The following is a 15,453-nucleotide window of genomic DNA, read 5'->3' as shown; positions in this document are numbered from 1 at the left end:
ATTAATAAAAAATATTAACCAAAAACAAAATGATAATTAATCAAATAAATTTCATAAGCAGCGATTAAGGGGGAAGAAGCCCGATACTTCTTGGGAGGGGGGTTAGAAGGTAAGGAAAGAAAAAATAAAGGAAGATGTCAGCAGTCCCAGGGTTTGGGAATACGTGCTGAGGAAGATATAGAAACTGCCAGCAAGGATAGAAATAACAGAAAATCGGGGTCTGCTAGAAAGGAAAGGAAAAAGCAAGGACTCTTCAAGGCTGCCAACAGGGATAAAGAAATAGAGCCAGCAGCAACAGGTATCTCTGAGTCTGACTTCTGATTTAATTTTAGAATATAACCAGTCAGCAATTTATATATATTAAAATCTTATTTGTATGTCATTAAATATAACTGCTGTAATCAAAAGGGTGGCATTTATATGATATTAAGTTGAGAAGCAAATTATATATAATTATTCAAACAGTATTGAAATGATTATACAGAACAGCACTGTTAAACATAATACATATAGATATACATATGTTAATGAATCCAAAAGGAATAAGGCAATCAAATTCAGTTTGTAATAAATTGCTATAATATTTTGCAATGCTAATAATATAAGATGCAGCATCGACAATTAATGAATAATTCTGATTTAAAGTAATATTAACAGAAAGAACTGTTAACAAACTGATATAAGACACTAAGGCAATGTGATATAATGGAAATATAATAACTATGTCAAATACAATTGATTATCATAATTAGTTGAACTGGATAACAAATATGACTTCATTAGAATATCATAATCGGTTCATTGCATATGAGGGACCCTCTCTTAGGTACACCACTCCATAGTGGATGCCTAACTCCTGCCACATGGAGCCAAGAGGGATGAAGCATCTGCTCTTGGGCTTAAGAGAGGAGGTGGTTGTGATGAGGGGGAATGGCGATAGAACACCTCGCTAGGTACACCACTCCATGATGGATGCCTAACACCTTCCATATGGAGCCAAGGGGGATATGGTATTCTGCCCTTGGGCCTAGGAGGGATGGGGTTGTGATGAGGGGGAACGGCAATAGAACACCTCACTAGGTACACCATTCCATGATGGATGCCTAACAGCTGCCATATGGAGCCAAAGGGGATATGGTATTCTGCCCTTGGGCCTAGGAGGGATGGTTTCTTGGACACCCTATCCAACTAATGGACTAAAGGAATTGATTAGTAACTGACTTACAACTGACTTTATATAATAATCTAATCTCATCTATGAAATATAATAATCTGGTTATATTCAACAATTATAATTCTAACAGTCATTAATATAGCAGATTTGATATCATTTGATATAATTCATATTTCAGTTTTAAGTATCATTTCATATATGTTCTCTAATTTTGTTGCAGGAAAACAGTATACAAAGGTACACCTATACAACCTAATTACTTATATATATAGATTTGGCCAAATTTAGGTTAAATTAAATCGTAACTGATTAGGGGACGTTAAACCTTAACTGTCCATTCCATCTTTGCATTTTGCATTATTTACTTTGATGTCCATCAGACAGGATGGCTCTCCTCTATTCAACTTTAGAAGATGTCTATGGACGTGCTTAAATCACCAATTCATTCTCTTCAATAGTTAGTTTTTTGGTATGGTTTTATATAGGGTTTTGTATGTGGATTTGGCAATTTTTCGAGGCAGTTGGGTTTGTTTTGGGTTCATCTGTATATAGAACATATAAAAATCATAAATATGTACACAAAGAATATTGGACTCCGCCTTCTGAAAAGTTTTAGAAATTTATTATTTAATTTTAATGGAAGTTGCGAGGGGAATCTAGGAGTAGCAGGAGGAAAATTTGCTCTAAGGAATTCACATGGAGATGTACATTGTAGAGGCTCACTGTTTCTAGGATTACGCAAGGACAATGAAGTGGAATGGGAGCCTCTAACCACAAGCCTATAAGTGGCTATCTTCCAAAATATAATCAAGCTGATAGTGGAAGGAGATTCCTTGTTAGTTATTAATGCAATTAATAATGGAAAATACTCTAGCTTGAAAATGAACGACTTTGTAGATTAGTTTTCTTCACTTCTACATTTCTTCGAATCTATCAATTTTTCTTATTGCAAAAGATATCTCAAGTGTGTAACAGATTGTTTGGCCATTGTAGGAGTAACTCAAAATTTGATAATGACCATTATAGTAGTCAAATGAGTTCATGGCTACATTTAGAAGCGAAATTAGTGTTCAATCCTTATAGTGGAGGGAATATATGGTAAAGAAACATTAGCTATCTTAATTTATTAAGGTTGGTTGATGCTATTAATGGGGAGATCTTTCTTGAAGAACACAATATATCACACATGTAAGAAGGCTTGGAAACGGGGAAGAAAGGATCTTGAGCTTAATGGTAGTGAAGAGAGGTGGCTAAATGATACAATGTTAGGTTTGTGAGTTGGTATTAACGTCAAGGAGGTGGCAAGCTGTTTATTGTTGGCATGACTAGTATCTAGGGTTTATGATAGGTTTTGTGGCTGATGTGGAACATAAATGCAAGGCCCTATAACAAAGGGCATTGTGTTGCAAGATAATATTTTAGATAAGTAGTTACAATGCATTTTTTATTGGCAAGTTCTTGTAGGAATTGAATTTGTGAAAGGAATATTGGAGGAGTAAGCTTTGGCCATAGGGAGAACTAAGGTGTCAATAATGGGAGATTTTCTGTTCAACCCAGTTTTTTATTTGCTAGATGTATATTGGTTTATTGTTATCGCAATTATTTCTTTCAAATCAGTTTGTCAGTATGTTTGGGTGAAGGAAGTTATCCCAAAAGAGGAGCCAATGCCTCCAATTAGGGAAGGGGTAGGCTCTGCCTCTACCCCTCATTCGTGCATGGTTCTTGAGCCTTTCGAGTCAAAAATATACAAGGAGATGAGAGTAATAAGTGCATACTACGAAGATGTTGGGAATGTCTTAACAAACTTCCATGTGCGAATTTAGGGGGGTTGTCTAAAGGTCGGAAGCTATCGTATGCTTCCTCATTTTTGTGGACCATTAATTCATAGGTCCAAGAGACACGGTTCACTGTGGAGTTCATTGCCCAATATTGGTTGGATATAGGAGGGGAGGGACTGCACGTGACATTGGGAACTGAATTGAAGAACTAATTGATACAAGGCATGCATTTCTAAGAGCTTGAGATTGTTGGGGTGTAGTGCAAGGTGTTGTTAGCTGCTAATGGTTGAAGGTTCTTTTTTTTTTCATTTCTGCTCTAGTTTTTTATATGCATCTTCTTAGGTTCAATCTTATTTTAGCATGCCCTACATGGGTTTAGGATCTTTGGGAGATGAATGTTTTGTTAGTTTTCTTATAGCTGGCTATTGTAGAATCTTTTTTATTTTCACACTATCTAGATGCTCCAATAGTTGATGTATCTTTGTTCTTTATCAAGGTTGGGGGCCTCCATAGAATCCTCACTATCTTATCTTAAAATAATTATATTAAAATTACTGTTTTGAATGTTTATTTTGCATGATATAACACATGGGGAAAATTAATATACACTATAGGAGATGTGTGGAAGGATTAGAATATGTATTTAGGGATTTAGAAAATATATGGATGAGCAAGAAAATAAAATCTTGTGGACGAGTTTTTATAAATGCAGGTAAAAATGCTGGTGCAGGTAAAACACTTGTCAAGACTCAAAACGCATTTTCACACTTTTTTTTGCTATAAAACCATGCATTTTCTCTTTGTGCCCCCCCTATTGTAGAGGTTCCTCAAAATCTGCCATCCTTTCGTTGTGGTTTAAGTTGCCGAGTTTTTGTCAAGTCGAAAATTTTGGGCTTGCTGAGAACTCTTCGAGTCCGAGTTTGTGAACTATGGAAGCAGCAAAGAATGGAAATAAATGGTATGAAATTTAAACTCATTTGCACAAGGAAAAAAGAGGGATTGGATTTGGTGGAGATTGATTCTGTTGTCTCATAAAATAGTTCAAGCCTATTTTCACGCATGTTGTCCTGGATACAACTAGGTGAAAATGAAAAAAATAAAAAAAACCATTTTTTTAAACAGATTTGCCTTGGGTATGATTAGATTACTTTGGGTTCATCATGAGTTCTCTTGGGTTTGTCTACATGTGCCCTGGCAGAATCCTTGCCCCATTTGTCCTAGAATATTTATTAGGTTTGAACAGGTCCTAGATCCAAGCAATGTAGAGGATGAACTAGTAACTCTGCTCTAGGATCTTTTGGCTTTGTTATGGTGATCAAGAGGACAGTGGCCTTTCTTGTGCTGCTGATTTTTTTAAAGTGAATTAGAGCCTTATTCTCCATTGGTCCATTTCTTGTTCTATTTCATTTGCTTATTTAATGTGGCATATTCTCTTTCTAGCATTGGTTTTGATGTATGTCCTTTGTACATATGAATTTGTCATTGGTTTAGTCCCCTCTTACTTAGTTTTATTACCTTAGAATTTAAGTTTTAATTTTGGGTTTTTGGAGTTCATTTTGCATCCTTGATTAGCTATTCTAGCTTGTTGTAGGTTGAGTCCTATATTTTGGAACTAATAGTGGCATGCATCAATGTCACCATTCTATCTCAATTGTTTTCCTACATGCCCATTTTTCCATCTTTGGATTGATTTACTTCCATTTCTAGATTTTAACTTTGAATTATGATCTTGGCATCTTTGAGACTAAAATTCAAGCACACAAGGCAAAATACTGGAGCTCTAGATATGTGAGTATATCTTTTGAATGAATCTCATACCTTACTACCAACAAAGTGCTTGCTAATTGTATAGGTCTCTATATTCTCATCTTCCGTTGATACAACATTAAATAATGATTATAATCTATATGAACATAAGCAAGCTTTAGTACACAATAATAAATCTACCAATTTGTTTTGGCTCACTTTTTTCTCTAGATTAGTGGGCGTAAAACTACAACACATAAGTTTAACACAAAAGTCACAAACATAGTAGTCTGCTAATTTTGATGGAAAGTTTACTCTCAACGATTTCAATTCCATCTTGGTCACCTATCCCAATTGGCTTTAATCCCATGTTTTGGGAGGAGAACCTACATGTATAAACGGATGAGTATATAGGAATGGCATGCATCTATGCTCAAAAGTTTCTATTATGAGGAATTAGAATTAAATACATTTAAACTAGTCTCTGACCTTTCAATTTTGCTTGTCACAGTTCATATTCCTAGTCTTACAATTTTTTCTTATCAATTACATTCTTCCATGTGGGCAAGCATTTCTCATTTGATGATTATTTTTCCCGAAATATTAGGTTTAAAACTTTAACTTGATGATGCAACTTTTGCTTTTGTGCATTTTGAGTTGACCTGAGTTTTTTTTTTGTAATCATGTTGCTCTTTTCTGTATGCTAATTGATATGAAAATGATCCCATTTTATAATTCAAGTTTTGGAAGTATAGTATCTGCTTTTTTCTAATGATTTATGTTTTGGACAGGTTGAATGTCAAATCAGAGTTTTGGTTAGCCATATACAACACAATTATACCAACTTTGCAGGTAAGACCTACCTTGTATATGATTTTAGGGAATGCATTCCTTGGTTTTATTAAGGCCACTGTGTTTTTTGGTTTGTTGCCTTACCTTGTATACCTACATTTATTTTTCTTTCTTTATGCTGCTTATCTGTTTCAATGTATCTCTTTGGTATTCTGGTTTTATATTATTTGAAATCTGTTTGTTGTAATATAATTTAATGGTATCTGCATTGTTTGGTTCCTATATGGACACTTAAATGAGGTGTCGGTTAATACCTCTAGAATGTAATCTTGGGTTTACAACCACATGCCCTTTGTGGACATGACTTCACAGGCAATTAAATGTCTTCGTGCAACAAATTTAGGTTATTTTGTTCATTGTTTGGCATAATCGTTTGTCATTTCCTATTTCCGGCTTTATTTGTAATTGGAGTTGTACAATATAACACTGATTTGAAGGTAATGATGAACACATCCACTCGATCTTATTAGAATATGCAAAACAGATGATAACCCAAGATTTAGTGCAAGAAACAGAAACTATCAAAACAATAAATACAAATGATTAATAAAATCAAAAACATTACAAAGTTAGTCTCTAAGAGACTAATGCAAATGCTGAAGAAGCAAAATAGCATTAGGAAAGCATAGCAGCTTCTAGCTACAAGATACAAATACAAGTTAGGAGAGTGGATATATATAGTGTAAGTGAGTGAAGGGCGGTGACAAACGAGGAAAGTGCACCAAAAGTATCAAAGAATAGTAAAGTATAACTCCCATGGAAGAAGTTGACACTTCAGACCTACTCATATTAATACTCAATTTACCTAAACAAACTTAATTAAAAAAGTGTAGGGAAAATTAGATAATAGGAAAAATACATGCCCACTAGAAAAAGAAAAACCTACACCAGTTTCCCCTTAAGCATGGTTTAGGTGGGTGAAAAGATGGGTCTCGACAAAAGAAGAGTGATGAGGTATTTATATAGACAAATATCCTCCCAAAATATGATAGGCCCTCCAAATAAAGAGAGAAAAGATGTAAGGAAGGAGTTGGTAGCCCCCTAGAAGATGAAGCTTCCTACACCCTAGTAAATCTCACAGAGTCCCAAATACTTTCTTTTTGTGAAGGGTTTGGTGAAAATGTCAACAAGTTGCTTGAATGATGAGCAATATTGGAGATCGATGACCTGTCCATAAACAAGCTTCCCAATGTAGTGCATGTGAACATCAATATGCTTGCTCCTTTGATGATGGGCTGAGTTTCATGAGATCTAAATTACATCGAATATCACAAAATATGATGGATAGCCATCTAAATTGAATACTAAACTTAGTGAGAAGATTTTAAAGCTGAATAGTCTCAATGGTGGCATTTACAAATCCCAAATACTCGATCTTAGTAGAAGATAGAGCAATAGTTGATTGCTTCTTGCTCAATCAACAAATAGGACTTGAACCAAGTGAGAACTTGTAACGTAAAGTAGATTTGTGAAATTGAGAATCACTTGCCTGATTTGAACTTGTGTAGTCCACGAAGTTTATATGAATGCTTGTTGCACCGTGAATCCCAAAATTGTGAGTACCTTGAATGTAGTGGAAAATTGTCTTGGCTACTTTCCAGTGCAGCTCATGGGGTTCTTACATGAACTGAGAGACCATGCTCATAGCATATGAAATGTTAGTCTTGTGTTTAGAATCTTAGATAATACTCCCAACAAATTGATGATACAAAGCGCCATCAACAAAGGGTGAGCATTGAGCCTCAAGTTTGACTTTAGAAAGAAAGAGAAAGCAAACTTGCAGCTAGCCATGTGAAACCTGAAAGGAAAATCTAGAGCATACTTGGAGCATGCGATGGTGATCTTAGAAGCAAACTAAAGGAAGGAATTTGCATGGCAATGAGAGAACCCAAGTGTGAGAAGGAACGAATCCATCTTGGCATACCAAGCCTTGTTTCAAGCCATTGATAAATTTATAGAGTTCGCAAACCAAAGATGAATCTTGAACAAAACCTTGTTGTTGCTCTATGTTTATCTCCTCAAGATCTTTGTGAAGAAAAACACTCTACAAGTCCATTTGTTGAACCTCCCATTGATGTGTTACAATGATAACAAGCATGAGCTGAATGGAGTTCATCTTGGCTACAAGTGCATTGAAGGCATATGGAGAGCCTTGAAATTGTGAAGGAGTATGCCTGGTGTCTAATTAATCCTTAACCCAATCACTTGCAACTTGCAGTGTTTGTTGAGCCCAAAGTGAACCAATGCTTGAAGAGTCAGGAGGAAAATCGTCAACCTTTGAATGATGGCTAGGAGAGGAGGGAGGTGAATCCTCTTTATCACTATTGGCATTTGAAGTGGAGGAAGGAAATTCCTCATCATGATGAATCTTCCTAGGTGGATGAGAATCCTCAGAAGATCTATTATTAAGTCCAGGTGACTCCAATCTGAAAAGAGGATGTGGAGAAGTGACATGAGTGGGGCTCAAAGAGCCCTCCTTTAAATAAACACTACTCTCTACAAACAACTCATGTGTGGCAACTGATGACCCTTTACATTGTTTGGATTGATGAGCACACAGTTATATTGAGTGGTGGTGGGGCAGAGTGTGAATCAGTATAACAACTTTTATCAATTTAAACATTATCAATCACAATAGCATCATTTAATTCAATAATCATGCACATGAGAAGAACACAATAACTCAATATTTACATGGAAACCCTTGTGGGAGAAAACCATGTCAAATTAATGCTTTTATATAAATTCTTCTTATTACAAAGTTTGTAGGCACCAACCTACTAGAGGCACCAACCTCTCCAATTCATGAGCACAAACCCACTAGAGGCACTGACCTCCAAATCAAAGTTCCACCTTCTGAATGTTGCTACTATAACAGATGATGGACAATCCAATTTCCTTGATTCATATACTTGCCTTATATAATTTCTTTACACAAACCTACATATGATAATCTTCTCAATTCATCTTGTTTTCCTTCACATACAAATCTGCCTCTTATGTTTTTCTTCTACCTTACTGAAATCTGTATAGAGTCCTCTTAATAATGAATGCGATTCCTCATGCACATATCCTTCATAAATGTCTGCACAGAAATCCTTTAAAAATCTGCTAACCTCTCCAATGTCCTTTTCTGTACTAGATCTGCTCAAGTACTAATCTTCTTCATTGCATTACTTCTTTCCTTGAATGATCTCCCTTTTATATGCTATTCTTTTTCACTCCTTATTACTCTGTCCATATGATTTTCAAATTTCATTTATATCTTCATATTTCTCTCAAGGAATGTGACTTTCTTTAAGAGACACCATGCTTCCCCAGAGATACACCTTTCTCAAGAGAGGCAACCTTTACAAACAAATGTGTTTGTATGCAATATTAAAATCCGCCTTAATACAATTGTGGCAATCTTTACAAATGTAATAAGTAATAACGATTGATTGTTAAATTGTACCCTTTTATATATTTGTTGTTTGTTGTTAAATCACACCCTTATTAATTTCTGCTCTTTTCTTAAATATTAATTGCTGCTTTCTTAAACATCTTTTCCACCAATTTTTCTCATTTTCTCATGATTAATTTTGATCAATGTAATCTGGGTGCATTGACCAGCATTAATCATTTGTTAATCAAACAAATCTACTCTTTGTATGAGCGCTACCTTTTACAACCTATAATTGTTTGCTATTGCTGTTTGTTTATAATTAATATAAATAATTCTTATTTATATCCCCTTTGCTGTTTAATTGCTGCATTAATAGTTTTCTGCTTTATTTTTACTTCCTTTCAATCGCTGCTTCTTATTGTCTTTAATCTCTGTTTATTAAAATCATTGCACACCAAAATATCATTGCTGCACATCCATACATCTTTGTCCTGGCAACTTATATATCACGTATGGATATGTCTGTCTTTCTTAAGTTAGTTGCCCTGGCAACTTTTACATGGAGCATGCCTACAGGTTTATGCATAGTTCACTGGCCCTCCAAAACAGGTAACTCTAGGCTCTAGTGTTTACGGCTGCACATATAAGTTGCCAATCTGTTATCTGATAAGTCCCTGGACAATATGATAAAGACTGGGAATGCCCATAAGATCTCTGCCAAGTAATTTCACCAAATGCTTTATCTACCACAATAATATTAGGGTTTCCAGTCCACCTAAGAGCAGGTTTCCTTTTCTTGAATATCATAGACGTTCACTCCTCTCAATTTCAATAGATTCTATTTTGAACTTCCCAACATATTGCTCATACACTGATCTTGCTTCTGTACCTTGGCATTAATGACAATGATTTCCAATCATCTTTATACATTTGACATTAATGATGACCTCAACTTCAATTTTGACACCATTGATAACTTCCAAATGTCTATATATCGTTGACATCAATGACAATCTTTCCAAGATGGATATCCTACAAATATGCAAGGCCTTCTCTATGGATCCATGACCTTACGTTTCTTTGAAGGAATGTGGTCCCATGTGAGAGAATAAAAAACTCTAAAATGCTTAATTGATGGTTTTTGACTGTATCAAGCTTCAAAAGGACTCGTTCCATTCAAGTATTGATGTGATTTTTGATATGACAAGCACAATTAGTGGCTTCCACCCAATCCTATGGTGCAAGAGACCTGGAGTGAATCATATAATTTGGCATTTACACCTGTTATTACATTTTGCAACATTGTTTTGTTAAGGAGATTGTATGGAACTAAATGTTGCAAATCAATCCCCTTTGAAGTCCAAAATTGCTCAAAAATGATGGTTGACATTCTTACCACCATTGTCATTGCACAAAAAATTGACAATTTTGCCTTATTGTTTCTCTGCAAACGTTTTGAATTTCTGAAAATGCTTAAAGACCTCAAACTTCTGTTTGAGAAAATACACCCCAAGTATACCTAGAAAAATCATCAATGAATGTTAGGACATATCTACCTTGTTGAAGGGTGTGGAAATAGATTGAGCAAATCATTGTGTGCTAACTCTAGTATCTATGAAGCACTATATTCCTTCTTTCAAGATTCCTATCATGAATGCATCCTTGCAAACATGATTAAAAAAGAAAATTTTAGGCAATTTTCTAACCTTGCTCTGCTAGTTGAGTTACTACAAGTAATGGAAGTTAAGATGGCCAAACTATTCATGCCATAACTTATTCACCCCATCTAAATGAGTGAGCAAAATGGTCGATGGAGGATCATGAACGAAGTGAGAAAAGAGATAGAGCCAATACTAATGATTTGCTCACCCCATTGCAACTATAGAACCTAAGTTGTTGGTTCGGGTACAAGTACTGGAACTCGGTACGATGATACGACATTTTTTTTCCTTGGGTATGGGTACGGAAATATATATTTCAAAATTCTAAATTATAAGAACAGTGATACCCATAATTTCCAATAATTAGAATATTTAAATGCTAATTTTAAATAGATTTTCTACTAAGTTACCGATTCGGGTACGGATTCGTGGTACGGGTACGGGTACGTCCGTATATATATCTATGTTCAGACATCAAAATTTTATGTATGTTTTGAATCTTGATGCATTTCATGCATCGTAAGGGGCGAAATTAGGGTTTAGATGTTAAAAAAATATTAAAAAAGGTGTTTTTTTAATTGTTTTTTGTGTTTTTATGACCCGTGGGCCCCGTTTTTGGGAACCCACGAGCCTTGTTTTTCGCAGGTCCGCCCGGGTTCTCCCTGGGTTCCTCCCGGGTCCTGCCCAGGTGGTTGGGTTCTCTGTGGGTCCTGCCACAGAGAACCCAGCCACCTAGGCAGGACCCGGGAGGAAGCCAGGGAGAACCAGGACCGGGCAAGAACCAGGAAGCTTGTTTATTAGTACAGATGACTGCGGTCTCCTTGGAGGATAGTACTATGTTTATGTTTCTGGTCATTAAGTTGCTTATTGTTTTGGGTCACTCTGAAGTTGTCCCTATTTTCCATATTTACTGCCAAAAGCTGCTGTGGCTGTCATAACAAGACATTTTTGGGGATAGTTGAGGGTGATAACACATATTTCGGTAAATAGATTGTTCCCCATCAGTTTTGATGTTTGTTGCCTTTTGTAGTTGCTCTGTGTTGAGAGCAATGTTTCTTCTATGATGCTATCTTTGCTGCGTATTTCCATACAAGGGCATTTTGGTTTTGTTCTAGTCAATCTTTCAAAGATGTGTTTTAGTTTTAGGCCAAGAGTTTCAAGATGTTTTTGCATTAGAGAGGTTTTATCTTTTCTTCCTTCAAATGCTGTTTCTTTTAGACTAGGCTGAGATAAACAAAGTTTATTTTCCTATCCATATATACAGAATCTATTGAAAATATAAACAACTCATTTGGTATATTGATGTTTTCATCACTATTGCAATTGATGCTAGGAATATGCTTACAGATTTTATGTAATCTTTTTACAGGCCAATGTTGGAGAGACTTATGGAGGAAATTTGAAGCTTTGAATTTACGCAAAAGAATGGTAAACTGAGAATTTCTATTTTATGAATAGACACTATTTTGGAGGTAAGTGACTGTTTAAGTTGAAAAGTCACATGCTCATCCTGATCAAATATTCTGTCAGAGGTTAATAAAGATGTATATTTGAACAGATTCCCTCTGAAATTTTGTTTCAGATTGTGGCTTTGTAGCCTAATTGAAGGATAGTTATCTATTCATCAACTGCACCATGGATGAGGTAAAATCCATCTTCTAAAATACAAATGCAGCGGGAGGCAAGCTTTTTGTTACCTTTTTGTCTTGGAAATGATGGCCCGGTGGTATAATTTGAGAATTTAATTTCTAGCTTTATCTCATAAAAAATCTATTAATGGTTGAATCTGTATTTCAAGTTAGTAGTTGTGTGTTGCTTTTAAAAATGTTTTTGGAGCTACTGATAACAATGTTCACTCTTTACAATAAATAATCTGCACTCATTTTGTTGAGAATTAAAATAGAGAGAAGGTTACATTGCAAACTATATATCAGTGAACACTGTAAACTATTATGCAGGAATTATTGTTGATCCCATTCATTTTAATGACTTTTATAAAGCCATTCCTTTGAATTAACTTCTCCACCACCTATTGAAGAGTAAATGTTTCCCAAACAACGAACAAAATATTAATAAACAAATACGAGGAAAGGAGGTGTTGCATAAATGAGATGCATTCTCCATACAATTATTTATTTAAAATTATATAAAACAAAAACACATTGGATCATGACCCAACAAATCCTCTCTTGTTCCAAAGGGGTCTAGAAGATGATCCAGAGCATATAACTGTGAAGTCATTTAATAGTCTTCATTGCCCATGCAAATTGGGATAGTATACATCCTAAGCAACTGATGTTGCACCACATAGAATCTTGCTAACTCATGAGTTTTGATGTGAATGATAAAAATCCTGCTGGCACGATCATCCCTTTTGACCTTTTTGTATCCATATTGCATTATAAGCATAATCATTGTTTTCTTATCTACATCAATCTCGTAAGATTTACACAGAAGCTCAGCATTATGTATGGCACATCTATCTTGATGCACAACAATGTTGGGCTCACTTTGCTCAACACTGTTGAAGCTAGTAACCCCTCTCAACTCATGCAATCACCACTGACTATTTGAAGGCCAATACAGTGTCTTCACCTCTATCAAGAGAGGTGAGAAATCTTTGCAGCAAAAAACAAATCTAAACAATTCAGTCTACTTCTCGTCAAAGTTCGAAAATGAAAACCAAAACCGAGCACATAGCAATTACAACACCACAACACTGAAACTGAAATTGCAACTACCACTGAAATTTCCTCTCGAGCAATGTGCCCATCCACTAGATGGGAAACTAATAGGAGGAGAGAATTATCATCTAACCTCCATTTTGATCCTTGTATTTTGTGAATCAAATTAATCTTGATAAATTTGTTGTTCAAAAAACACTATATGTGTGTCTCCAAAAGCCCCAGTAATAACTCTGATAACACAAGCATGAGATGACATGATAAAAAATTTCATTTTCAAGGTGTTATTTTTCACTGAAAAATGCACCTTTAACAATGTAAGTATGTCTCCAACGATAAAAGGATGGCTTTACAAATCATAAAGAGTGCAATAGAAGGCTAATACAAAATGAACATATAGAGCTTTTGTTGGTCGTAAAATGGGCTTTGTACTACTTGTTAAGCTACGTTGGTTAAGCATGTTAGTGTCGTTGAGGGTAGTTGTCCGTTGCACGACGGTTCCCCACGGGTGGTAACCGCAACCCTCGACCGTGTCTTTATATATGCTCTTGTACTTGTTGGATACACTGATGCAGAGAATGATTATTGTACTAGACATTTTGGCATTAATGAAAGCATTGATCTGAGTTTTTGGTTACTATTCTATCCTATGGTTATCATCTGACTGTTGATATGTAATATTAATAACACACCCCACGGGGTAAACATCTGGCGCCGTTGCCTAGACATACTCGAGTAAGGAAGGAGCGGATGGCGTACAAACACGATGGGCCTACCCGTTGGTGAGATTAACCCAGAGGCCGATGACGCACAAATGCAACTCTACGACAGAGAGGACACTGCAACGAGGGAATTCTCAATCTTGTTTTAGGAGGCCATCGAGACCTACGTCCAAAGAGAGGCCATGGAGGCTGAAGTCCCAACAAGTGCCGTGTGGACCGCACTGGAAGTTAGCCCCACAGTGAATTTGTTGATGAACCACCTTCCCCGGTTGCTTGCACAGGCATCACTGGCACAATGAGCCCGCCTGGAGGAGATTGCCCATGAGGAGCAACGCCAACAGGTCCTCCGACAGTATGAAGAAAACAATCGTCATTGGGAAGCAGAGCGTGATGGCAAGAGGCGAAGGGGAAATTGAACCTTGAACCTCTGGGAGGAATAAAGCAATACTGTAATAATCCCAACACAATGCTGACATAAATTGTGACCAAAAGGGAAAATAATAAAAGTTTTTTTGTTTTGTGTACATGGTGTGTGCTTGCTATGTACGGAAGTGATTTATGCCCAATATACTTAGACAACAGATAGAACGAAGGCGTAGGCTAAGGCAGCTTGCCGAGGGACGACTGACCGAGCGGTTGCTCGAAGAGAACCCAGGAGGTGTCACGGATGTTGCGGAGGCAGAGATAGACGGAGAGAATTACACTCTCTACACTGTCGTAGGGTTGCCCGAAGGGAACCTAGAAGGAGTCACGGAGGGTGCCGAAGGAGAACTCTACAGTTTGCCAGAATACCACCGTAGGGTAAGAAGTCGCGAAGAGTTGGTGGAACAAACAAGGCGAAGTCTAAATCTGATCGACGTTGCCAGAGACCTACTAAAGAACTTGTCCATTTCGGAGGACAACCGGAGGGAGACGATCGAAGGTGCCGGGGGAGCACAAGGGTACAGTATGGGAGGCAATTTGTTCGGTTCGGGGTCGACAACCTTCTCCGGAGGACCCACGAGTGGAGGGTCAGGTGCAGGAGGTAGAGGTGGAGGATCACCAGGTACAAGCACACAAGGCACCGGAGGAGTGAGACCCAGTGGTGGGATGGCAAGTAAGCAGAAGCTGTCGAAGTTCAACGACGACGGGAAGGAAGATCCCGTCTGCCATCGCCGCACTTGCGAAACCATATGGTCAGCGAACGGTGTTATCGACCAGGACGAATGGGTAACACAATTTCTAGCAACCTTAAGGGGAGTGGCCATCGACTGGTACTCCGATACGGATAAGGCCAAAGTCGGCACATGGCCCAACCTGAAGGAGTTCGAGATAGAGTTCCGCCTCCTCAAAGACGACAATGAAATAGTAGCCGAAATCTATGGCAGAAAGCATAACAAGAATGAGATGGTCCGAGCCTATAGTCAGCGGCTCAAGGAACTGTTGGGGAAAATGGAGTCAACCAGCGGATG

At 37.0% G+C, this 15,453-nt stretch overlaps 1 protein-coding gene across 8 annotated transcripts in view; it reads left to right on the top strand.

Annotated features, from left to right (window-relative positions):
- The window catches only part of LOC131028839 (DNA repair protein REV1), a 189,645-nt gene that overhangs the window by 153,813 nt on the left and 20,379 nt on the right, over nt 1–15,453 (top strand). For 6 of the 8 annotated variants that reach the window (XM_059221380.1, XM_057959200.2, XM_057959198.2 and 3 more), the window contains 3 exons: nt 5,490–5,550; nt 11,966–12,068; nt 12,179–12,240. In XM_059221380.1, the coding sequence (XP_059077363.1) occupies nt 5,490–5,550; nt 11,966–12,033 (129 nt within the window). In that variant the 3' untranslated portion in view covers nt 12,034–12,068; nt 12,179–12,240. Of the gene's footprint in view, nt 1–5,489; nt 5,551–11,965; nt 12,069–12,154; nt 12,241–15,453 lie in introns of all 8 variants that reach the window. The other 2 variants (XM_059221381.1, XM_057959199.2) reach the window with 1 other exon arrangement.

This window comes from Cryptomeria japonica, chromosome 5 (assembly GCF_030272615.1).
Source record: "Cryptomeria japonica chromosome 5, Sugi_1.0, whole genome shotgun sequence".
NCBI classification, from domain to species: domain Eukaryota; kingdom Viridiplantae; phylum Streptophyta; class Pinopsida; order Cupressales; family Cupressaceae; genus Cryptomeria; species Cryptomeria japonica.
Note: the sequence above shows the minus strand (reverse complement) of the source record. Positions and strands in the feature narration are given on the sequence as shown.